General features: G+C 52.9%; 1 protein-coding gene across 8 annotated transcripts in view; it reads left to right on the top strand.

Annotated features, from left to right (window-relative positions):
• Positions 1-25270, top strand: part of GRB10 (growth factor receptor bound protein 10) — a 191982-nt gene that overhangs the window by 144930 nt on the left and 21782 nt on the right. For all 8 annotated transcript variants that reach the window (XR_006965152.1, XM_047096039.1, XM_047096040.1 and 5 more), the window contains one exon: positions 20255-20411. Coding sequence is in view for 7 of the 8 variants with exons in the window: in XM_047096039.1 (XP_046951995.1) it covers positions 20255-20411 (157 nt within the window). In the remaining variant the exon portion in view is untranslated. The remainder of the gene's footprint in view (positions 1-20254; positions 20412-25270) is intronic.

Below are 25270 nucleotides of genomic sequence, written 5' to 3'. Positions count from 1 at the left end.
CGGTTCCTTTCTTGTGCCCACTCGGCATGGTTTTGCTGCTTCTGTATGTGGGCAGTGGGTGCTAGGCATGGGGCAGCCAAACTGACAGGGGCCTGCCCCCAGGAGCCCACAGTGTGGCCTGCGAGCCAACGCTGGCCAGTCCGCAGGGGCGTGGCATCACCAGCAGGTCACTTTTGTGACTCGGACATTTCCCCGTGCAGGGAAGCTGCGAGCTAGTGTACCATCAGGGGGACTGAAGGATGAGAAGCCGTTCTTTGGCTTGGAGGGCAGAGAATGTTCTAGAAAGAGGGAGGGAGGGCTGTTCACGAAGGGCCTGGAAGTCAGGGCCTAGCATCTGCTAACAATTCCATCCCAAATGCAAAAGAGGCTCCAGCAGGTGTGGGATCGAGGGAAACAGAACATGTTTGCACTTTCAGGAGGTTCCCTCTGCTTTGTGGGGCCTGGGGTGGGTTACGCTGGGGGTGGCGTGGGCTCGGCCAGTGCACAAGCAGACTCGGGAGCTGATGGCCATGGGGGACGGGGGCCAAGGGGCTGAGGCTGGAGAGAACAGGCTGGGTTTGAGCCAAATCGCCGGGGTTTAGTGATTTCTTGCTCTCCTTTAGTTGTCCTAGTCCCTGTGACAACTGGCAGCCTGATTTTCCTCCTTTAAAAGTAAGTCCAACCTGGGGTCCCTGGGGGGCTCAGTTGGTTGAGTGACCAACTCTTGATTTCAGCTCAGATCATGATCTCGCAGTCATGGGATTGAGCCGCACATCGGGATCCTGTCTCTCTGCCCCTCCTCCACTTGTGTGCATTCTCTCTCTCTTTCTCTCTCTCTTAAATAAATAAAATTCAGAGCACCTGGGTGGCTCAGTCAGTTAAGCATCCGACTTAGGCTCAGGTCATGAGCTCACGGTTTGAGTTTGAGCCCTGCATTGGGCTCTGTGCTGGCAGCCCAGCGCCTGGAGCCTACTTCGGATTCTGTGTCTCCCTCTCTCTCTGCCCCTCCCCTGCTCATGCTCTATCTCTCTCTCAAAAATAAACATTAAAAAAAATTTTAATAAGAAAAAAACCAATCAAGGAGCACGTGGGTGGCTCAGTCAGTTGAGCGTCCGGCTTCAGCTCGGGTCATGATCTCTTGGTCCGTGAGTTTGAGCCCGACGTTGGGCTCTGTGCTGACAGCTCAGAGCCTGGAGCCTGTTTCAGATTCTGTGTCTCTCTATCTCACTGCCCCTCCCTCACCTGCACTGTCTCTGTCTCCGTCTCTCTCTCTCTCTCTCTCTCTCTCTCTCAAAAATAAATAAATATTAAAAAAAATTTTTTTCTTAAACCCAAAAAAATCCAACCCAGCCCAGTACTCATATCTTGGCTTCTAAATTCCATTCTCCAGCTTTGGCTGGAGGACAAGTAGTTAGAGAAAGAGGAGCCACGTCCTAGGCTCCCAAGGGCAAGAGAAGGATGGTCATTCGTGGACGTGGAGAAACGTGGCAGGTGCTGCCTTAACCCAGGGGCCCGGGCCAGCGTCACCAGGAGCCCTGTGCCTCCCGAGGAGACGCCCCAAGAAGAACACAGCATCTCATGTGTGCGCCAAAGAGGTGAACCAGGACGGAGGGACAGTCTGAGAAACGGCCGGGACTCATCAGAGGTGTGGAGGTCATAGAAGACCCCAGAAAACAAATTGTCCAGATGACAGACGGAAGAGACAGGCCAACCAAATGTAGCATGTGGTCCTGCGTAGTCGGATCCCGGACCCCGAAATACCATTGTTGCCTTTTCTGAAAAGGACGTCGGCTGGACATTGGCTGAATTTGAATGTCGATAAATCAGCTAAAGGTAGCATGTTGATGGCATTTCCTGATTTTGATCATTGTTCTGTGATTACGTATGAGAGTGTTGTTTTTAGGAAGCTACATGCTGAACTAGGTAGGGGTAGAGGGGCCAGCTGTCTGCAGCTCACCCTGGTGGACGGAGGAGGGAAAGAGGATATGATAATGGAGCGAATGTGAGTTTTGGGGAACCTACGTGAGGAATAGAAGGAAAATCGTTATAGCATTTTTTGTAGATTTTCTGTAAGCCATAACTTTTCTCAAGATCAAATGCTGAAGACTGAGAAATTCTGTTTAAAATCCCAAATATGCCTCTTAACGTGCACAGATTTTTTTCAGTGCGCTTTTCCCCAACAGGACAAACAGCGTAGAAAACACGAGAGGTGAGCATGCCACGCTAATTCTCCATAGTTAACACGACCTCACCTTTTAATGCACGGCTCCGGCAAAGTCGTGCAGGTGCGCCCTGGTTTGGCCGTCCCCCGGCCAGCGATCTGTGACGGGTATGCAGTAGACGCCAGATGGCTTCTGGGATCGAAGCAGACTTTCTTTTTTAAGTTTATTTATTAATTTTAGAGCAAGTGGGAGAGACCCAGAGAGAGAAGGTGAGAGAGAATCCCAAGCAGGCTCCACAGTGTCAGCACAGAGCTTGACGCAGGGCTCGAACTCACAAACAGTGAGATCATGACCCGAGCCGAAACCAAGAGTCGGGTGCTTGACCAACTGAGCCACCGAGGAGCCCCCGGGAGGACTCTTGAAGGGAATACGACCCCCACGCCCCAGGAGCCCCCCAGGAAAATGCGGCTTCCCAGGCATTGCCACGCTTCCAAGATGGAGCCACACTGCTTCTCTCTTCCCTTCTTTTCAGCAGAAATGGAGTGTCCATAATTTTGTCGGCATGGCGTGCCAAGTGGTCTCTTCCGTGCTCAGCCTCAATGCGTACAAACGTCATCCCAGGGAAGGAAATTCCCGAGGCTTTGGTCTTGGAGCCTCCAACCGTGGGAGGCTCCCAAACAGATAAATGGGATGGAACAAAAAGACGGTGTTTCCTCACAGGCAGCATCAGCTCCGTAATTATGCTGCTGGCCGGGTTGGTATTCGCTCGTATCTGTACCCCTCACGGTTCCAGAACCCCCAGGAGGAAGATTTGGCCATAATTACGCTTGTACCCCTGTGAGCCTGACGTGTAGATGTCCTCTTGTGATCTTTTAAGTGTTTGTTTTTTTTTTAACGTTTATCTATTTATTTTGAGAGAGCGAGCGAGAGTGCGTGCGTGCAAGCGGGGGAGGGGCAGAGAGAAAGAATCCCAAGCAGGCTCCTTGATGTCCGCACAGAGCCCGACACGGGGCTTAAACTCACGAACTGGGTGATCATGAGTCAGGTGTTTAACCGACTGGGCCACCCAGGCCCCCCTGTGATACTTTACATATGTGGGGGTGGGTTTGAGTGCAGTCACCCAGCCGTTAATAGGCTCTGTGAAGTGTGGGGACTGCTGTGTGGTGGAGGCTGGGGAGGAGCCTGTGGGCTTCGGAGACCCGGGAGCGCCCCCCTGTGGCTGGAAGCACACCGGCAACTGTGTGGAGCCCAGGCTGTGTGCTGGGTGGGCGTTTTTCCTCATTAAATGAAAATGTCGCATCTGACCTCTCTCCCCACTGCTTGCTGGCCGTCCCGGCATGGCTCGGGAGGTGGGTGTAAGTGCACCTGCGTTTGGAGGCAGGGGGACGTTCTTGGTGCGCCTCTGGCCCCGGCACACCGTTCCCGGGGCGAGGCCAAGGGTGAGCTTCGTGGGCGGTGGTGGAGTGTGGGTGCTCTACCTCGGCTGTGGCCACCTCTCCCCGAACCACCTCCCCTGGGAACATGCGCTGCTGTCCACATCCCGGGGCTGGGGTGCCAGGGGGCTGCAGCGGGGGGCCGCCGATCCAGACCATGACACGAGAGGGAAAAACATCTCATTCCACGAAGACCCCAGTCTATACCGAGTGCATAACTGGTGAGCTGCCGTGGATGTGTGAGGTCATGGAAAGGTCTGGATTGCATCGTTGGGAGAAAAACGCATGTGGATCCTTCGAGAATTGGGGAGAGCTCCTTTCCTTGCTGATACAAGTCTGAGTCCTACACTAAGCCTGGCACAGAAGCCAAAATAGGAAGCACCCACGGGGAAGGGGGCAGGTAAGGAAGAACATGCTGGGAGGAAAATCCACAGAGTCTGAACAAGGGCTGGTTTCAGTTGGGGTCAGCATGGCGGTATGATGATTTTGAGTTCTTTTTATAGAAGTCTCCGAATCCGGCTCATCCGGCTGTGGGCTTGTGGGGTCTCTAAGGCGCCCATCCTGTGGTTTCCCTGGTCACGGATGAGGCGGGGTGTTCTCTGGTGGCCCCGGAGACATTGCTCTGTCGCGGGCAGCCGGCTTTGGGGTGCAGGTCCCCTGACATCCCTTCAGTTCTGCATCCGTCCTCTGTGGAGTAATCGACGTTCCCCTAATAAAGGGCCGGTGGCTTCTGTACAAACCAAAGATGTTGCAGTAGGCGGCCTGTGTGTACGTCCTAAGGACTAGAAGGATCCAGCCCAGCCCCCGCGGGAAGTAGGGTTCTGGTGGGAACGTGGTGGCCGCTGCCCAGCGTGCCAGGCCTCGGGCTGGAAGGACGTCTCTGGAACTTGCCGTTCATAAGCTCGTGTTTCCTCTGTCACAGACGCCCCTTCTACTTACTCTTAACGGTGGCATGTTTCATTTAGCCTCAGAGCGTCTTAGCCACCCCATCAGCCAGAACCCTGATGTGCAGCTAGAAGTGCCCGTTTGTTCACTGTTTCAGAACTTGACAACCGAACTACCTAGGATGTGAAGAGTAGGTGTGGGCCTTCCGCGGAGAGACAGCACGCGGAACCCAGGGACAAAGCGGTGAGAGGACTGGGCGTCTCAGGCAGCAAGGGCCGTGTCAGCGGGTCCAGCCCTGGCGAGGGGTTGGGTTTCATAGGAGCACGGAAGAGGCCGTCTGTGGATTTGGTCTCAGAGTGGTAACCAGTTACTCCCTCGGCAGGGTGGTTTTGATGTTTTAAAGCTACCATCATAAAAGCCGTGTGGTTCGGGGGCACCTGGGTGGCCCAGTTGGTTAACTGTCCGACCCTTGATTTCGGCTCAGGTCACGATCCCACGGATTGAGAGTTCCAGCCCCGCACAGGGGGTCTGTGCTGACAGCATGGAGCCTCCTTGCGGGGATTCTCGCTCACTCGCTCTCTCTCTCTCTCTCTCTCTGCTCCTCTCCCGCTCCTGCTGTTTCTCTCTCTCTCTCTCAAAACTTAAAAAAATAAATAAAAACCACATGCTTCTGATTTAAAAGCGGACAGTCAGTTCTGTGCTCTGGAACGCGTACGCAGAGGAGACCCCGGTGCCCACAGGGGGGTAGCGTACTATAAACGCGGCATGGTGACTTGGTGCATCGTGCTGGGACAGTTCAACACTGTTTGGGGGCAGAATGGAATTAGGGGCCCCCACCGTACTGCACACCAGTACAGATTGAATCGTGTGTCCCCCATTTCCATGTGGAAGCCCCAGGGCCCCCAGTATCTCGGAATGTGACCATACAGAAATAAGAGTTGTCACTTTTTACTTAAGATGAGGTCCTCCTGGAGGAGGCGGCCAACCCGGGGTAACTGGCATCCTTCTAGAAGGGGCCAAGGTGGACACAGATACGCGGGGCGGGGGGTCGCCACGTGAAGTTAAGGCAGAGATGTGGCGAGAAATGCCAGAGACGCCAGCAGATCCCCCCCAAACCAGGACAGAGGCGGATTCTCCATCACAGTCCTCAGAGAAACTGGTCCTGTGGACGGCCTGATCCTGGATGTCCGGCGTCCAGGCTCGGAGACGGTTTCTGTTGTTGAAGCCGCCCAGTCTGTGTTTTCTCACACAGCAGCCTTGGCAAACTAATACACACACACTGAAGTACATTCTAGGTGGATGAAGCTGTCAATAAAATTAAAAAAAAAAATTATACCTTAAGAGAAGTAGGAAAAAGATACATAGTTGAATCATGAATTGGTCCTTGGGCCGGGGAATGACGTCTTAACCAGGAAAGCGATAGATGACGTCACAGGGTACAGATTGATGGGTTTGACTCTAAGGAATGCGACATCACAAGTTAAACCGTAAGCTGTTGGCAAGCTGGGAAAGAGTGTTTGTAGTCCTTACGTTTGCATCATCCTAAGTAAAGAGCTGTGATGAATCAATAAGAAACGGGGGCATCACGTCTCCCTGTGCCTATTTTTTTTCAAGCGTTTTCCCCACTCCTAATTCACTCCTCCCAAGTGGAAAACAACTGTTCCCAGCCTTTCTTCCCTCTTCTAACTTTACACCTGGTAGCCTTGCCTTGGGTACCAGCTCACCAGTCCACCTGCTTTTGGACCCACCGGCCTGCCTGAATTCATGGCCACTCAGGGCACTTGCACCCGTGTTCACGGCTAACATCCTTATTTCCGACCAGCACCCCATCTTGCCTGCCATCACTGCTTCTCTGTCCTGCATCCTCAGACTCACCTTTGTCCCTGGGTCACCCCATCTGCATCCAGGTAAGCCCCGCCCACCTCACAGGGGGCCGCCCCTGCTCCGTCCAGGGCCAGCTGTGGGACTCAGTGTCCCTACTCTGTCCCCTCTGCCTCCCCATCAGGTTTTTGGTTCCGCTGGGTCCCTGAAATGAATCTTATCAAGGACACTTGTGACCTACTCCTGGTCACAGCCAGCGGTCAGGTGCTGGTGCATCTGTGACGACATCTGTGGAACCAGCACGAGCTCATTTCCCAAACTGCTTGTTTCTCCGCCTTCTGTGACCCCCGCCTTCATCTCCGCCTCTCTCTGCCCCGTTGTCCCCTCTTTCGGGACCACTGTGTTGGGAGGGCCCTTGGCTGTCTCTGCCCCTCGCGCTCTCCGGCAGCGCACTTTTCCTAAGAAGTGACGTCACACACACCCCATCAACAGGTGCATCTGTGAGCAGAGCCTGCCCGCTGCTGAGAGACGCTCTCCCCTTCCCTGCACCGCACCCTGGGGGTCACGGCCCCTGTCTCGGTCTCCCCCACTGAGCTCTCTTGCTCTCCTACCAGCACGTAACACCCCAGGTGTTGCTTCTGGTTTGTCGTCTGTCTCCCCACTTGGGTGAAGGGCCGTGAAGTTGGGATTTTATCCTAGGCACCGTGTCCCCACCACCGAGGTGTCTGGCCAGGAGAAGGCGCTCCAGGAGTATCTGCTGAAAGAGCGGCCTTGACAGAACCCTGTCCTGGCCCCGTGCAGGTGAACCTGAAACGTCCGGAGAGGTTTCAGCCGATCTAGGCCAGGCCCTAAAAATATTTCTTAAAATCGTAGATTACGTGGTAGAGGCTACATTTTTCATCATAAGTTTGATCGCACAGCTGGGCGGTATGCTCCTCTCGGGCCCCACGCACACGGTCACACCTTCCCTCACAGCCTCACGGTGCTCTTACAACAAATTTTGTACCATAAGTTTTTTAAGCAAACCCCTTTTGATCATTCTTATTATAAATAGCTGAAATGAACATTCTTGTACTTAGGTCCTTGGTCACTTAACGGGTGGATAGATGATACATAGGCGGATAGATGACAGACAGAGGATTGAAAGCTGATAGGGGCAGGGAAATAGTGAATTCCCAGCAGCGTAATTGCCGCATCAAAAGATCGATGTGTTTGCGACTGCACGTGTGTGCGTACAAAATTCATTTTTATAACCATTGGCCGAGGGCTACCTGTCCCTTATAATAAAATACTCAGGCGCCAGGGCCGGGCTGCTTTCCTGATTCATGTGCTGAGTAAATGGGTGTCTCATGCCACCAGCCCTCGAGTGGCAATGCCAGGTCAACATCCCCAGTGAAGAAGGCAGCCTCCCAGGGAATCCACCATTTTGATTGGCTGTTTCTGGGGCTTCAGGAAACTCTAGAAGATGTCTGTGGGCGAAGGGACAACACCTAGGGAGATTTGCCGCGGGACATTTGCTTTTCGATCCGCCCTAGAAACCTGAGTCGAGACCTTGACCGCCGGGCAGGGGTAAGGTGTGCACCGGTCACTGTGGAGGTGCTTACTCTCTTTGGTGTTGGACCTTCTGAGCCGGTGTTCTGTAGAACCTTTTGTTTTCCTGGGTTTAGAAGAGTTGGCGAGCTGAGCCCAGCGTTCTGGCTTGTGTTTCTTTCCTGCAGGTCCGTGGTCCAAGGTGAGCAAAAACTAGAAGGCATAGCTTTGTCCGGCGGACGTAACTGTACAGCAGGCCAGAAATCTGTCTGCTGTCCTCAGCTGGCGAGTTTTGCTGTTGTAATTGACTGAAAATGTAGCCCTCAGCAGCAACGCCATCTGTGACATTTGGATGGTGGCTCCGGCGTGCTGGGTTGTTGGGACCCGGAAGGGGGCCTGAAGGCTGCTGTTCTTTATGATCTCATAGCCATTGAGGACTCCTTCCAGGCTTCTCAAAAGTCTCTGTTTTCTTTTTCTTTTCTTTTTAATGTTTATCGTTAGAGAGCATTAGCAGGGGAGGGGCAGAGAGAAAGGGAGAGAAAGAATCTCACGCAGGCTCCACACTGTCAGCACAGAGCCAGATGCAGGGCTCAAACCCGTGAACCACGAGATATGACCTGAGCCAAAATCAAGAGTCAGATGCTCAACCGACTGAGCCTCCCGGGCACCCCGGAAGTCTCTGTGTTCTAAACTTGGGTCAGTCGACCAGTCTTCCCTCTCCCACCCACCAGTAGGTCTTTCCCCCAGGTTTCTGTGTCTTTTTCCTGTGCAGCCATGTCGCCACCCTCCTGTCCCACCAACTTAATGCTGGGGCTGGAGCAGAGAGGGCGGCTGTACTGGCCAGAGAGGCGGTGGCCCATGGGGCTGACTACAGGCTGATGTCCTGCCCTTGCTGATACGGTCCTGGCTGACCTCAAGGAGGCTGCTGGTGGCTCCCCTGTCCCCAAATCACAGTAAGACCTGCCCTGCTTACCCATAGGCTCAGGCAAGACTTTTTTGAAACCAGATGGCAAGAAATGCTTTGTACGCTTTGACAGAAGGTGAGAAGTATAATTATCCTGATATAGATGATATATTGGCCTAAGGTAGTCCCATCATACCTGGCAAGGTTCAGATGGCTTTGGGAAGCCGCCTTTTTTTTTTTTTTTAATATTTATTTATTTTGAGAGAGACGGGGCACAAGCAGACGAGAGAGGGGCAGAGAGAGAGAGGGAGAGAGAGAATCCCAAGCAGGCTCCGTGCCGTCAGCACAGAGCCCAGTGTGGGGCTGGATCTCATGAACTGTGAGATCATGACCTGAGCCGAAGTCGAGAGTCAGACGCTTAACTGACTGAGCGCCCCCAAGGGGCCCCAGGAGGCCACTTTTGATGGGTGACTCTGACTGCGGATACAAGAGGGAGAAGGTGATAGGTACGGAGGGGCCAAGTCACTTCCCTGTCTGCATGCCCGAGCTCAGCATCGTGTAGCCACCCAGTAAAGGGCACAGGCGTGGACGCGGCCCTGTGGTGGTCTGCTCCATGGACCTCCCTGGGCAGGTGCAGAAACACACCTGTCTGGGGCCCGTCCCCACCGGCTGACGTGACGGAGCGCCCCCTTCATGCTTGGGATATTTTGCTCAGCCCTGGCTGTGATTGAACCACCCACTGCCTGCCTGTTTTGGATCTTAAATAGCCCTCGAGACAGAGGCTGAGTGGAAAAGAAACAGAGACACTCCAAACAAGGGCTCTCTGTCATCTTTATAATTTTGTGTTCTCTCGGTGACAGTTGACCATGTGATAAGACACTGGGGGAGCAGTGGGGAAAAGGAGGTCACCCTTCATTATTTTCACACCATAGTTATTGTTAAATTTTATTTTGAAATGATTTCAAACCTCTAGAGAAGTTGTATGTCATAATACAAAGAACTCTCATAGATCCTGTTCCCCGATTCCCTAATTATTAATGTTTTGCCACGTTTTAAATTGTTTTCACTGCCCATATACATAGCATATATAAAAACATATACGTTACTTATATCACATATGCATGTGCAGGTCAGATCAGGTTAGGGGTGCTGATTGCCCGTGCAGTCGAAAATCCGAGTATAACTTTCGGCTCCCCCAGACTTAACCTTGTACAGAGCCTTACTGACAACACGAACCTATCATGAACACGTATTATATACTGTATTCTTACACTCAACTAAGCTAGAGGAAAGAAGACGTGATTGGCAAAGCCATAAGGAAGAGAAATGCATATGCAGTATTGTGCTGTCTTTATACAAAAGAAATTCACGTGTAAGTGGAATCATGCAGTTCAAACCCGTGTTGCTCAAGGGTTAGCTGTGTGTGTACTTGGACACCCACATAACTGTTATTCTCTTCTCTGAACCGTTTGAGTCTAATTTGTAGACATCAAGCCCTGTCTTTAGACCTCAGTGTCTCTTTCCAAGGAACAAGGAGCTTAGCCCGGCATGTTTAACATCGACGAGGCGCGCGTGTCCAATCTGCAGACCTATTCACGTTTCCCGCTTGGCTTTAGAATGTTCACGTCCGGTCCGGAACCACCCTTTGCGATCGCTTGTGTCTCTATCGTTTCACCCGGAACGCACCTTAACGCCTTGCCTTGCATGTCTTCTGTGTCCTCGACAGTTCTTGAAGGACCCCCATGGCTTGTGGGGAGCTTCCATGGAACCCCATCAGGTTGTGTGAAGCTCACAATGTTGGTTTGTCCAGCTGACACTGGGGTCGATCCCTATCACTCGGCGAAGATAGCGCCTGCGACGTTTCTCCATCGCACAGCTACCGTTCTCTGTAATTAGGAAGTAATCTTCAAAGGAAATTATTTTGAGACCGCGTTAATTTGCTTTTCTCCATCCGTCTTCCCTTGACTGGTTCTGTTGTGTGTTGATGATTCTTGTCCGGTTTTTCCATCATTCTGCATTTATTAGTTGGCGTTCTGCTGTTAGGGACGGTGTGCTTTCTCTTCTCTTACTTACGTGTGTGTGTGTCAGTAAGGACTCAGTATTATTTCAGTCCACGGCTCCCCGTCATTATTACGGGTGTTCATTCAGACCCCCATTGCCCCATGGGGGCTGGTTCCTATTTCCTTGGATGTGTCCCCATCAGAGTACTTCCTTGCTTCCTAGGATAAGACGTCCCCTGTCTGCAATCATACGGATATTTGGGACTGGACAGTCCTTTGTTGTGAGAGCCTGTCCTGGGCCTTGCAGGATGCTTAGTGGCATCTCTGGGCTCTACCGACCGGATGCCCACCTGCACATACACACACACACACCTATTGTGACAACCGAAGCGTCTCAGACACTGCCAGAAGTCCCCTGGGGGGTGCAAAATCTACCCCTCCCAGTTCCCACTGGGAACCACTGAGGAAGCCAAGGAGTAACGCTTCTTTAGTGAATTTCATGGTCAGTTGGAGAGCCAATTCTTACAATACATTAGGCAGGAAAAGCCTTATAATGTGCTTTATTTCCTCTAGCAACACAAGGGTAAAGGGATGTTGAGGCTTTTTTTGTCTGTGAAGAATTTATTCTTTTATTACTATTATTTTAAACAAATTCTATTCTTTTAAAGTTTATTTATGTATTTATTTAAAGACAGAGAGTGAGCACACATGAGTGAGGGAGGGGCAGAGAGAGCACCTAAGCAGGCTCCCCGAGGTCAGCACGCAGAGCCCGATGCAGGGCTCGAACTCATGAACCGTGAGATCATGACCTGAGCTGAAATCGAGTTGGACGCTTAACCGACTGAGCGCCCCCCGGCGCCCCTTGGCTGTGAAGGATTTAGAACATACACAGGAGTAGACAGAATAGTAAGATGAACCCCCTGAGCCCCTCACCAGCCCCCACGACCTGTCTGGCTCCAGCCACGCTCCGTTGACTGCCCCCTATTGTTTGGGACAAGAATCTCATGTAAAAATATCACTTATTTGTAAATATCCTATAATACTTCTGGGTCTGTAAAAGATGAGTGTGTTTTTTTGTTTATTTGGGTTTTGTTTGTTTGTTTTTTACCAGAACTGTAATCAATCCTAAGTCCTTAATATCCTTAAAAATAGTCCAGATCGGATCAGAAGTGCATTCACACCACAGTCCTGGTGTCCCTGAAAGACGGTGCCGTCTGTGTGCTCCCACCCTGGCTCAGCTCTGGACAGAGGGTCCCAGCCCCGGCCACACTGCAGGCTCCGGCTTGACATTCACGCTGCCGCAGCCCCAGCAGAGCCTGGGACAGGTCACCCCCAGCCCCACCCCCCCATGGCAGGTGGACCCGGCTGGGTGCAGGGGGTCCTTTGTCAGGCACCTGCCTTCCTCCCTGTGCGCTTCAGGTTCTTTGCAAAACAAATTCCTAATTACTAATTTCAACTACCACGTGAGCGAGTTTTTGGAGCAGAAGTTCCGGGCCTACGCTTTCCGGGTCGGCGCTTTCCGGGTCGGCACTGCAGAGGCCTTGATCCTGGGCTTACACGGAGGGTGATCTTTTAGGCATGCAGTGGCCCCCGGAAGGAGAAGACAAGCCAGGCGGATTACTGAGGGTTGTATGCCACGCCGGGGAGTTTTATGCATCATCCCGCGGGCCACTCGGCATAAGCCTGTGCGACGGTCCAGCAGTCCCCCTGCTTTGGCAGTGAGGGTGTTTATGGTCAGGATAGGGTGGGTCATGCAGTAAGGAGGGGAGAGGGTCTGACTCCAGGACAGGCAGGTTCTAAAGTTCATGTTCTCACTGGGGAGCCAGAAAATCTGTACCTAACTGATGTTTCCAGACAGCTTGGGGAGGGGAGTGGGCAATGGAGCAAATGCGGATATCCCGGGAGCGGAGTCTAACGATGTGCTTGATAACCGATAACTGTTTTTTGTTTTCTAGTGTTTGTTTATTTTTGAGGGGGGGGAGGGGCAGAGAGAGAAGGACAGAGGGTCTGAAGCAAGCCCTCCACTGTTAGCACAGAGCCCCAACGTGGGGCTTGAACCCACGAACCATGAGATCATGACCTGAGCCAGAGTCAGATGCTTAACAGACTGAGCCGCCCAGGCGCCCCACTGATAACCGTTTCTTAAGTGGGGCAGCTAAGCGGATTTGCACATGGGTCCCATTCTGTTCCCTGACAAATTCAGTTTTTGGGACTAGTATTCTACCAAACACGCGGTCCGTCCTCTCCCTGTTGGAAGTGTTTCCTTTATTAGAGATGTATTTTAATAAAGACTGACGTCTAGCAATTTATCCTGAGAAAATAAGCGCATACACTAAGACCACATAGAAAGATGTGCCAAGCCTCGAAACCATCCACGTGGACAGCCGTCAGGACAGCACCGTGTTCCGTACGGCCACGTGGGCAAATACCTTGCAGGCGTTAAAACATCAAAGAAGCATTGTGCCCGGGAGATATTTGTGATGTAATCTGAAGCCACACAAGCCCGATTGCAAAAACTCTACGTCCTGTGATCCTAAATGTGTCAGTGTGTCTATTTATAAGTACGCCTGCGAACGAATACTAGAAGGGCATACTCTAGAATTGTAATGGATCTGGGAACTGTCACGGGTTGTCAGTTTTTTTCCTTTGCCCCTTAAGTGTATTTTCAAGCATTACAATGAAATCTTATTTTTTATTAAAAACCATTTTTTAATATTCATTTATTTTTGAGCTAGAGCACAAGGGAGCGAGCAGGGAAGGGGCAGAGGGAGACAGACAGACACAGAACCCGAAGCAGGCTCCAGGCTCTGAGTTGTCAGCACAGAGCCCGACACGGGGCTCGAACTCATGAACTGTGAGATCATGACTCGAGTATAAGTTGGACGCTTAACCGACTGAGCCACCCAGGCTCCCTGAAAACTTATTTTTATAATAAAAAAAAAACTAACGTGTCTGTGTTTGTCCGTGCGTGTGTGTATGTGTCACGTTACGTGGCCCTGCCCCTCCCCTCTTCACACATCCCGGGAGCCACCGGCATCGTCCTTGTGTGCAGGACAGAGAGGACTCCACTCCTCTTCCCTTGAAGTTGTAACTGAACCGGCCCTCACGGCTGTGTCCCCGCAGCTCCGCGCTGCGGTGGGGACAGGCGGCCAGGGCACCGGTCATGGCTGCAGGGACTTGCATTCCATCTACACCCATGATTCCTGGTCCTGGAAACCAGAGGAGAGCCTTGCAGACAAGGAGGGCTGCCGTGGGGCTGACGGAAGGTCTGAAGAGTCACCAGCAAATCCATTGCTGCAGAGTGGAGGTCACAGCTGGACGTTTCCTGACCGGGAAGAAGGGCCGGTGGGGCGGAAATCTTCTCTTCCCCATGGCTCCCTCGGCCAGCGGAGGAGCAGGTGGGCAGGGCAGAACCAAGACTGATGAAGGAGCCGTGGCTGTGGCCCAGGAGCCCCGGGGGGGGGGGGGGGGGGAGGAGAGGTGGGCAGACGTTCCCATGGCAACAGCAACGGGGCCTCCTGATTGGCAGGGACCCGGTGGGAGCCCTTATGTATAGCCCGGCGCACTAGGTGGTGCCACCACCCTGTTCCATGCGTGCGGGGACACTGAGGCCCAGAGACCGCACGGCATCTTTGCTCGGCTCCAAACAGCTGGGATCTCCTTCGCTGTCTTCAGTCCACTGAAGGAAGATTCAGCTGTTGTTGTTTTTATGCTTATTTACTTATTTTTTGAGACAGAGAGGAAGAGAGCAAGCTGGGGAGGGGCAGAGAGAGAGAGGGAGACAGAATCCCAAGCAGGCTCTGGGCTGTCAGCACAGAGCCCAACGCAGGGCTCAGACTCATGAACCTCGAGATCACGATCTGAGCCGAAACCAAGAGTCGGACACTCCACCGACTGAGCCACCTGGGCGCCCCCACTCTTTTTTAGAATAGCTTTTATTTCGATGTTGGGTAAAATGATACCAGTTTATAAAACTGCCTTTGTCAAAGTAATAGGCTATACCTAACCATTCTAGAAAAAAAAAAATACAGATGGGCAAGTCAAAATTGATTTTTCCAAATGGATCTGTCTGGTATGAAACAGGCATTAAAGGCTATGGGTAGGCCATCTGTGCTTTGAATCTTGTCACCAGCTTCCTAAGCTGGTGACAGCCATCCAGTGAGGGGGGGGAAAGGGGCGCTGGGCGGCTCTGAAATCTGTGGTTGACTTTCAAGAACTATCTTGTGAGTTATTTTTAGAATTTTAGCTCCTTTAGAAAGGATTGGTGAGGACTTAAAATATATTTTCATTGCAACTTTGAAGTTAGCAGGCTATAAGGCAAATTCTTTCTCCTTTTTTTTTAAAGTTTATTTTGAGAGAGAGAGAGAGAGAGAGAGAGAGCACGCAGGGGAGGGGCAGAGAGAGAGGGAGAGAATCCCAAACAGGCTCCACACTGTCAGTGCAGAGCCCGACGCGGGGCTTGAACTCAGGAACCGTGAGCTGAAACCAAGAGTTGGATGCTTAACTGACTGAGCCACCCCGGTGCCCCAGGGAAAATTTCTTTAAAAGTAAGTTTGACTCCATGTAATTCAACAGGATGATTATTACAATGAATAGAGTCATATAATTACATAGAGCCGCTTCCGTTATCATACCTTATATATCTCAAAGTAGCGCCATTAATTTAGAACAGAACAGGAAAAAATCGTTAGATTTACATTAGTTTTCACTAAAATTCGTCCAGCCTAACCCTGGTTCTGCCCGCGTCTGAACTACATTTAATTTCTCCCAAAGTCACTACCACTGCCCACTTTGGGGGCTTCGGGCACACCAGAATCAAAAGCCTTTTCACGTAGCACCTCGGGAGCCACGGATCCCTCCGGGCAGGGAGGTCTCCAGCGCTGGGAAGCATCTTGCGGGCAGAGAAGCAAAAGCAAACAGAGCAGGTGTCCCGGGTTCAGATCCTGACTCCAGCGGCTTCCGCTCGCTTGATGCAGGGAAGCCGTTCTGCATTACTGATCAACTTGACTCTTCATGAATGTTTACCTCCCAGTATTTACAAGACACTTCAGGAGTTTCCGAAAACCTCAGCTTACGTCCTCGTTTTGACAAATGCGTTGAAACTGGACCCGGAAGGGCTTTGAGCTGAGAAGTCAGTTGATGGAAGGCAAAGCTGGCCTGAGCTCCTGGCTCAGAGCCCTTTTCTCTCTAGGCTCTTGGTTTCTGTGCCAGAGTTTGCCCCCCATCCCCCCACCCCCCACTCTGCTCAGCCCATGCATCCCGAAGAGGGTGACCTTCCGGGGACATCCCACACTGTGGCCAGGTCTGGGGGCAGAAAGCAGAAAGTACCCTAGTTTCTATTTTCCCCAGGTGGTCTGGGCCAAAGCGAAGAGGTCTTGTGAACTCAGTAGGAGACTCTGAGCCTGTAAGTCAGCCAGAAGGTGCACCCTGTGCGTGACGTGGGAGTGAGATTGACAGCAGGGAGGTGACCCCCACAGCCTACCTGCTGGGTCCCCGGGGCCAGAAGCCAGGTTCCCTAGGGTGCAGATGGGGGCCACGGAGATGTCATCATGCGCTCAGACTCCTTCCTTTTAGTTTGCCTCTCGCTCTGTGCAGGGAACATATAGAAGACGACAGCAGGGCTCCGGGAACACCGGAATGTTCTATTACCGCTTCGGGGCTTTGATTCCAGCTGCAGCGCCTAGGAGTCAGAGGCTGTGTGGCCTGACAAAGCTTTCCTGCCCCCCCGCTACCTCTGCAAAGAAGATGCCTCATGCTGGTGACATCATTATGCCCTCTTTCATGTTAGTGTTTTATTTTTAAAAGCAATGAGCTATTTAGTCTCTTTTGTAGCGGAGAAGAGAACGTTGGGGATTCAGGGGTTGGCTTTTCCTGCAATTTACCTGGTCAGAAGGTTTCTTTCGCAGCCAGATTCACAAGCCAGGGTCAGGGTCCAGGTGTCTGCAGCCTTTAGACGGAGCCTGCCTCAATCACAACTCTGTTTTCAGTGTCAGCACACCCCCCCAGGGCGGGGGGCAGGTGCAGGGGGCTGAGACCTTTCCAAGGGAGGGGGGGCTCTCGTTAGCCTGAGCCAGGCGTCCACTGTGAAGTCAGTGATACTTGAGAATCCCCATTTCACAGATGAGGAGACTGAGGCCAGGCGGGGGGGGGGGGGCGTTCACTGTGCACAGCTTGTTAGTTCCACAGCTAGTTAGCAATGAAGCCGGATTGCAGCCTGGTGGTTCCAGAGCACCCTGACCCCCCTTTGCCAAGGGAGGTTGTAAATGATGCTTTCACATCCTTTATTGAGCGCTGTGCTTTTCACTTGTGATTGACTCTCCGAGCAGCGGCCACAGCACAGAGAGGAATGTGAGTCTCAGCTAGTGAATACCCTGTCTGAGGTCACAGAACCAGGAAGTGGCTGAACCAGGCGGGCATGGTGGGGCTGTGCTCCAAGTTCACCCCCATCCTGGCATTGCCCACCTGGACAGGCTGTGCCCAGGAAACCCGAGAAACTTCTGTATCCCTCCCCGTGTGAGATGCTCGAACCCATCTCGGGAGCCCCAGCCTGCTCCCCGGAGCCCTTGACCCAGGCCTGTGCACTGAGGGCTTATTTGCTTCTAGAAGGAACCCCAGCACGGCCCAGGTGGTGACTGAAGAGTGTTTGCCACGGCGCAAGAGGCCCCTTCACCTGCTGGCTTTAGAAGCCATGGTGTTAGGCGGCTGGCTGTTGCACGCTTTTCTTTGTGCCTTGGTATTCGCCGAAAGTGCTCTCACCCCCAGCTCCAAACATGTGCCCAGTGGGAGGTTGCTGGGACGTCCAGTGGCATTCTTGCGCTTTCGGTCTCAGGGGTTTATTCTGTCTGTGGTCCGCGAGCTCTGGTGTGTTTGAGAGGTGGCTGGGGCATGCCCTGTCAGGGTGGAATGGGCAGCCTGGGATTCGAGATCCTGTCACTGGACCACTGTCTCTTTGTCCCTGCCGCAGGCCTGCCTGTTCCAGGCCTGCCAGCAGACCTTCTCTGGGATTCTGAAAGCCGTGGACTTGGCCATGTGACAAAGCACATCTTAGCTTTTAATACTGAGTCTGTATATCAGTCTCTGAGGGAGGGGGTAAGGGGGAGGTTGGCCATGGAGCAGTAGAGAGAAGACGAATGAGTTTAAAGAAAAATGCATTCGGGGGGCTCCTGTAGGCTCAGGTGGTTAAGCCTCCGACTTTGGTTCAAAGTTCATGAGTTCGAGCCCCGTGTCGGGCTCTGTGCTGACAGCTCAGAGCCTGGAGCCTGCTTCGGATTCTGTGTCTCCCTCTCTCTCTCGGCCCCTCCCTCATCTCAAAAATAAATAAACGGTTAAAAAAAGAAAAGAAAAATGCATTTGGCTGGAAAAATTAAAAACTAAGGCCATCCCTGTTTTCGGCCAGGAAAATTGATAAACAGACTTGAACATAATTGGGATTTTCTAGAGAAGCTGATGTTGATAGTAATTGCAGAGAAACTCTCACTGAGGAAAGAGGTTTATGCTCCAGCTGGTTGTGGCTGTTGCAGAGCTTGTCCAGAGGACTTAGAGGCAGTGCAATTAGCATATTTGTAGGGGATTGAATGGATACATTTGTATTTTCTAAGTTGTTTAACTTTTATGTTAATGTGTTTTTTTTTTTAATTTGACCTATAAACAAAGGCATGTTTTCTTTGTTTAAATTAAAAGTTGTTTTTATGGGTTCCATCATGTCAGCTGTATTTGCATATTTCATTTGTTCCGTGGAAGTGTAACTTCTGTTGAGTGAAATGTGAACCTCAGGAAGGAGATGAGTAGATTTCCTTCGTGTACCTTGCTAGCTTGTCCCTCAGTCCCGATTGGCTCCCCACTGGGGATTTCTCTGGGGTGGCCCAGAGGTGGCAGGCAAGGTGGTGTCCCCAGGGAGCCTCGCCTCCCGGCTGACCCAGCCTCCCCTCCTGGTGAGTGAGCTTCTGGAGGGCTGGGGACAGCCCTCGTGAGACCTTGCAATCCCTGTTCTGGCTCCTGCGTTTACCCCCTTGTAACAGGGACTTGACCCCACGCACGCGTCCTGTCCTGCCAGACAGAATTTGCACATGGGAAAAAGGACAGAGAGGGAGCAAGAGAGTGGCAGCCACTTTGTCAGGACCAGCTGACATTCAGAGACCACGGTGGGGGTGGGGGAGGGGCGGGCTCCTGCTCCAAAGTTGCAAGGGCCTCGGAGTTGGCGGGACTCACATTTCTGAGACTTGGCAGACAGGCCGGGATTCAGGGAACACGCGTGCTCCGGCTCTGGGCATCCTGCATATCGTCTCACTGTCATGGGAAAACAGGAGCAGGGCTCTCTCTGGCTCACTGGCCTGAACGTCCTGTGTCCTCCTCACCGGCACTAAAGTGGGGAGCCCGTTCGGGGGCGATTGATTGCATCAGGCTCAGAGAGGGACCTGATTGGTCTGCCCAGCGTGGCTTGATTCACTACCTGGAGGACCAAGCTGGAGGCAGCTTGGCAGGAGCCCACCCTCCCGCCCAGAGACAGTCCCCCAGCTCCCCTGCACGGCCAGCCGTCGGTGGGACAGCCCTGGAAGGGCCCAGCTGGCCCGGGACAGCGGAAAAGCCGCTTTGAGGACACAATCAAACTCCCTTTCAGGACACAATCTCAATGTAAAATGCCATCTTGTTCCTCCGACTGCTTTTTTCATGCCGTTGAGGTAAGATTTTGTTTTGAAGCATCACCTGTTTCCCCAGAGGTTGGATCCCTATCCCTGCCGGTCTGCAGCTGGGGCAGAGGATATTTACGACCCTGGGCTTTTCCGCCGGACTGTCCCTTTGCCATGGAGCTATTCATTTGTAGTGGCTTCGAACAGTACCTGCCTGGCTGGCAGTTTTGTAGGGGGAAGGGGACAAAGAATTTTCTGACCAGGTTCCGACTGTGTGCCCTTCTGTTTTGGATTTTGAATTGCAACATTTTCACGTTAATTTCTGTCAACACTTCCTAAGCCTTAGGAACATGACTTAGGCGGCGTGTGACCGGGGGTTGGCCGCTGCACCCCAGACGCTGGGGGTGGACAGCAGGTGGAGTCACCAAAAGTTAGGCTTTGGGATGCTGCATTTATATTTGCAGTTGGTTCACCCATGGAATGTCTGACCCTGAGACCATCAGCAGTATTTGAAATGAGTGCTGATACTCCCTAACACCAGAGCTTGAGAAACACTCGGGCTTGGCCGCCTGCTGGGTCTCCTATGAGGTGTCCTGGCATTTTAAGAATTTCCTGTTGTGACCTTACATGCCCTGCCCCTCCTAGTTGGGGCTGTTGTGAACACGTGCCCTGCCCCTCCAAAGTTGGGGTGAGGGGCAAACACGTGCCCTGCCCCTCCCAGGTTGGCAGGGGGCGCATTTGACAGGTGGCCCTCCAGGCGCACTGTCGCGGGCAGCTACCCGCTGCTCAGAAGGACAGTTATACATGTGTTGGAACACTGCTGTTCTCACCTTTCCTGTTTTACTTTGGTCCAGTTTTTCCTCCTTGAAAAGCCGAGCTGTTTCTCTGTAAGCGTCCCCTTTGTCTGTTGCAGGATGTTAAAATCTTTAGCGAAGATGGGACGAGCAAAGTGGTGGAGATTCTGGCAGACATGACGGCCAGAGACCTGTGCCAGCTGCTGGTTTACAGAAGTCACTGTGTGGACGACAACAGCTGGACGCTAGTGGAGCACCACCCGCATCTGGGACTAGGTAGGGAGCACCCTGGAGTGCCCGCCGTGCGGTCAGACGAAGCCAGCTGTGTCCCCCCCACCCCCAGCGCTCCTGCCAGTCCGGCGAGCCCCCAGCGCCCCTGCCGGTCCGGCGAGCCGTCTGTGTGCCGTCCCTTGTCCCACTGCACCCCTGCCTGTATGGCAAGCCCTCTGTGTGCGGTCTCTGCCCCACTGCACCCCTGCTGGTCCGGCGAGCCGTCTGTGTGCCGTCCCTTGTCCCACTGCACCCCTGCCAGTATGGCGAGCCGTCTGTGTGCCGTCCCTTGTCCCACTGCACCCCTGCCAGTATGGCGAGCCGTCTGTGTGCGGTCTCTGCCCCACTGCACCCCTGCCGGTCTGGTGAGCCGTCTTTTTGCCGTCCCTTGTCCCACTGCACCCCTGCCGGTCCAGCAAGCCGTCGGTGTGCTATCCCTTGTCCCACTGCAAGCCGTCTGTGTGCCGTCCCCTGCCACAGTGCCGTCCCCTGCCACACTGCCGTCCCCTGCCGGTATGGCAAGCTGTCTGGGTGCCGCCCCTTGTCCCACTGCACCCCTGCCGGTATGGCGAGCCGTCTGCGTGTGGTCCCCTGCCCCCCCGCACCCCTGCCAGTCCATTGAGCCATCTGCATGCCGTCCCCTGCCCCACTGCGCCCCTGCCGGTCTGGCGAGCTGTCTGTGTGCTGCCCTTACCAACCACTGCCTGTTTCTCCAGACATTCCACCATCCTCCCTTGCAGCCCTCCCCCACCTGATGCTTTCAGAACCTTACTCTGGGATGGTGGAAGCAGCCACTCCCAGGGGCTCAGACACAGCAAAACGGGTCTCTCTTTGCTTTAGCTGCACACCTGTGGTCTGGGAAGGGCAGCCAGGGGGGGAGGGGGCCTTGGGGGAGCCTGCCCCCTGCACGCTCCTGGCATTGCTGTGCAGAGAGCAGTTCCTCCAGCTCCCGGGAGTGGGGGGCCGCGGTGGTGACTGCCTACAGGTGGGTGCGGGAGACCCAGGGGAATCCAGGGGAATCTGCACATCACAAAGTTGCCAGATCCAAGTTGGAATGTTAAGTGCGTTTCTGAGCTGGTTCGCAACGTTTGCACCGAGTGCAGGCACGCTCGCTCACGTGTTGTGTGGAGAGAGCGCGGGAGTATTTCGAAATACGTACTCTGTACAGAGCTCACTGAGGTTTTGGGTGTGGTGGACTTCTTGCTCAGAAGGTCTGTTGCAGGTAACGAAGCTTTTTGGACTTCCGTTTAAACTCCTACTGGATAAAGGGCAGTCCTTGAAAAATCATGGGCACATATGTCAGACCAGAATTTTTGTCTAAATCAGCAACTGTATCCCTTCCGTGTGTTGAAGGAGAGAAAAACGACACAGATCCACAGATCATCAAGTTCTTCCCGTGGTTCTAAACTTTCTTTCTGGAAGATTAATAAGCCAAATGTACTTGTTTTATTTCTTAAAGTTTATTTTGAGAGAGACAGAAAAAAAGAGAGAGCGCAAGCAGGGGAGGGGCAGAGAACGTGGGGCAGACAGAATCACAAGCAGGTTCTGCACTGTCAGTGTGGAGCCTGGCGAGGGGCTCAAACCCACAAACCGTGAGATCATGACCTGAGCCGATGTCAAGAGTCGGGCGCTTAACCGACTTAGCCACCCAGGCACCTCTAATAAATCGAATTTAACCTTCTAAGTCTGGAATTTTCCTGTAAATGAATAGTGTTCTTTGAAATGACACTATACAATCCAAGCCTAGATGATGCTGAGTAAATTTGAGTTGGTGTTGTTTTACGTCACTGTGTTTTAGCCCCACCATGCTACCCAGTGTGCATCTCATAAGGATGCTCTCTGATTTCTTTCCCGTTTCTGCCGATCTTCAGTGCACTTTGGACACCAGCTAAAACTTTCTCTGTCATCTCTGGCAGCCTCTTCCCGCCGGGTGCCTTGACTGGTAACACGATGCAGCCGGTGACACCGTCATCAGGCTCCAGTGTGAGACATCCATGCAAGGATCCCACAGGGGTCTGATAGGGCCACCAGAAGCATCTATAGACACACAAGTAAACAGTACTTGGAACCCTGCAGTGTGTATGTCCACATGCACACACGCACACACACGGAATTGACTTTAAAAACATGTCTGTGTAGTCGGACCCAAATGTGAATACTGTTGAAAGCCCATTCCAAAGTCTGAATGCTCATAATTTGAAAGGATTTGTAGAGGTGCCTGGGTGGCTCAGTCGGTTAAGCGTCCGACTTCGGCTCAGGTCATGGTCTTGTGGTCCGTGAGTTCGAGCCCCCCATCAAGCTCTGTGCTGACAGCTCAGAGCCTGCTTAGGATCCTCTGTCCCCCTTGCTCTCTCTGCCCCTCCCCCACCATTTCCCTCTCCCTCTCTCTCTCTCTCTCTCTCAAAAATAAATATTTTTTAAAAATTAAAAAAAAAAAAGCAGCTGGGGCGCCTGGGTGGCTCAGTCGGTTGAGCGTCCGACTTTGTCTCGGGTCATGATTTCATGGTTCGTGAGTTCGAGCCCCGCGTCGGGCTCTGTGGTGACAGCTCGGAGCCTGGAGCCTGTTTCAGATTCCATGTCTCCCTCTCTGTTCCTCCCCTGCTCATGCGCTGTCTCTCAAAAATAAATAAATGTTAAAAAAATTTTTTTAAAAAGAAAACGTGGTTTTCTTTTTTTTTCTTATCATGTATTGAGAGAGAGAATGACTGGGGGAAGGGAGAGAGAATCCCAAGCAGGCTCCGGTGTGTCCACACAGAGCCTGATGTGGGTCTCGAACTCACGAACCATGAGATCATGACCTGAGCTGAAATCAAGAGTTGGCCGCTTAACCCACTGAGCCTCCCAGGCGCCCCTAGAAAAAGTGGTTTTCTAAATGCCTGTGCGTGGCTGCTGCCCTTGGTGGCCCCCGAGCCGGGGCCAGCCATCCAGTGTTGGCAGGGGCATCATACTCAGGGAGTGGGGGTAGGGGAGCAGGTGCAGTGGCTGCCTGCTGGTACCCAGCAGGGATCTGGCTGGATTTCGCTGTTCTGAGCCACGCTCATACCAGCCAGGTCAGTGCCTTTCCTACACCCCGGTGTCTGTTCCTGAAGTCACTTAAGACTCAAGGTAACGGTTTGAAAACCTGGGGAGGAGCCCTCACCGTGGGGGGGCAGAGCCCTTCATGATGGGTGATCTCGGGGAAGCCCGTTCTGTGTCTCAGGACTCCCAGCTCCAGCGAGCCCCTCTCTGCAGGTGAACTCTTCATGTCTTAGCATCCCCCCCACAAGTCCTGCCTGTTGGACGTGTTGTGGCTTCGGTATTTTGTGTAGAGCTCTCAGCCTTGCGAACACTGTCCCTGACCAAGGCCACTCAACAGCGGCCAAGTCCAGCTAGAGGGGGCCGGTGCCGGGCAGTTGTTCTGGAAGGCACCGCCAGGCCGTCTGCCCTGAGCCGGTGAGCTGCAGGTGTCCAGATGTCACATGCAAGGGATGCAGGGAGATTTAACAGCCAGCCTGCAGCTGTATTATCGAGTAAACTATTTCTCATTCATTTTTTTATGTGTTTATTTATTAGAGCAGGGGAGGGGCAGAGAGGGGGGCAGATGGCCGACCTGAAGCAGGCTCCGTGCTGACAGTAGAGAGACCGATGCAGGGCTTGATCTCTCCAACTGTGAGATCACGACCCGAGCTGAAGTCAGATGCTTAACCAACTGAGCCACAGACTTTTTGAAAGGAAGTTTATAAAACTGGAACTGGGGCATGCAAAACGGCAGCTTGGCGTCCCTGTGGCATTAAGAATGTGACTTCGGGTAAACCGCATCCCTAGGAGGGACTCTCGCACCCAGGCCCTGAGTGACCACAGACATCAGGACAGATACGACCAGGAGAGCCTGGACCTGACGCACGCACAGGGAGGAGAAGACCGCTTCTGTGAATTTCAGGGATTTGGGGGTTTCTGTTGTTGCGCGAGTCAGGTGAAAGCCCTCCAGGAAAAAGCACGAGCTCTGTCTTTGCGCTGTTGACAGCTCCATGCTTGTACCTGGCCAGGCAGGAAAGGTGTGGCAGTCACCCTTTGGAGGCATCAGCCGCAACAGGGGCGCTGACATCTGGATGTGGGGACAGGTGTCGAAGGAGAATCCACAGGCATATTCAGCCCTCGGTGCTCAGAAGGGCCTTCGAGGGCCCATCTTTCCCATCTCTGTCTCCTTGTGGTTACACCGCGAAGGTACCAAAATGATGTCCTTTCCCCACTGAAATCCGTATGTAGAAGGAAGGCGTCTTATGGGGCGTATCCAGACATCGGGGGCTGTTTTCTGTGGTATCTCCCTAGTGACTTTGCAGCCCCCGAGTCCTGCAGAGCCCCAAGCAACTCTGCTGTCTGGGGTGGGTGGGCTGTGCCAGCTGTGGGCACAGAAGCGGGGCAGCGAGGAGGATGTTGACACCAGCCAGGGCGGGAGGCTCAGGCTTCTGCTAAGGAGTCACGTGTCCATGGCACATCTTAAGGCACATCTTACTTCTGTAGTAGGATCTGCCTTTTTGAGTTGCCTGGTCTCTAAATACTTTTCATGTGGAGTAGGGGGGTGGTGTGGATGCTGGATTTAGTGTCAACTATTCGAAAAAGAGTTGAATCTCCTCTGAGGAACGTCTGACTCTTCCATTTGCACAAAAAATCCTTTGACGTGGGGACGCCTGGGTGGCTCAGTCGGTTAAGCCTCCGACTTCGGCTCAGGTCATGATCTCTCGCGGTTCATGGGTTCGAGCCCCGTGTCGGGCTCTGTGCTGACAGCTCAGAGCCTGGAGCCTGCTTCCGATTCTGGGTCTCCCTCTCTCTCTGCCCCTCTTCCACTCACTCTCTGTCTCTCTCAAAAATAAACATTAAAAAAAAAA

The sequence above is a fragment of the Lynx rufus genome, unplaced genomic scaffold, assembly GCF_022079265.1.
Source record: "Lynx rufus isolate CCGP_SWC_20201006 ecotype Redwood Valley unplaced genomic scaffold, mLynRuf1.p SCAF_4, whole genome shotgun sequence".
Taxonomy (NCBI): Eukaryota; Metazoa; Chordata; class Mammalia; order Carnivora; family Felidae; genus Lynx; species Lynx rufus.
The sequence above is the reverse complement of the archived record's forward strand: the minus strand, read 5'-3'. Positions and strand labels throughout refer to the sequence as shown.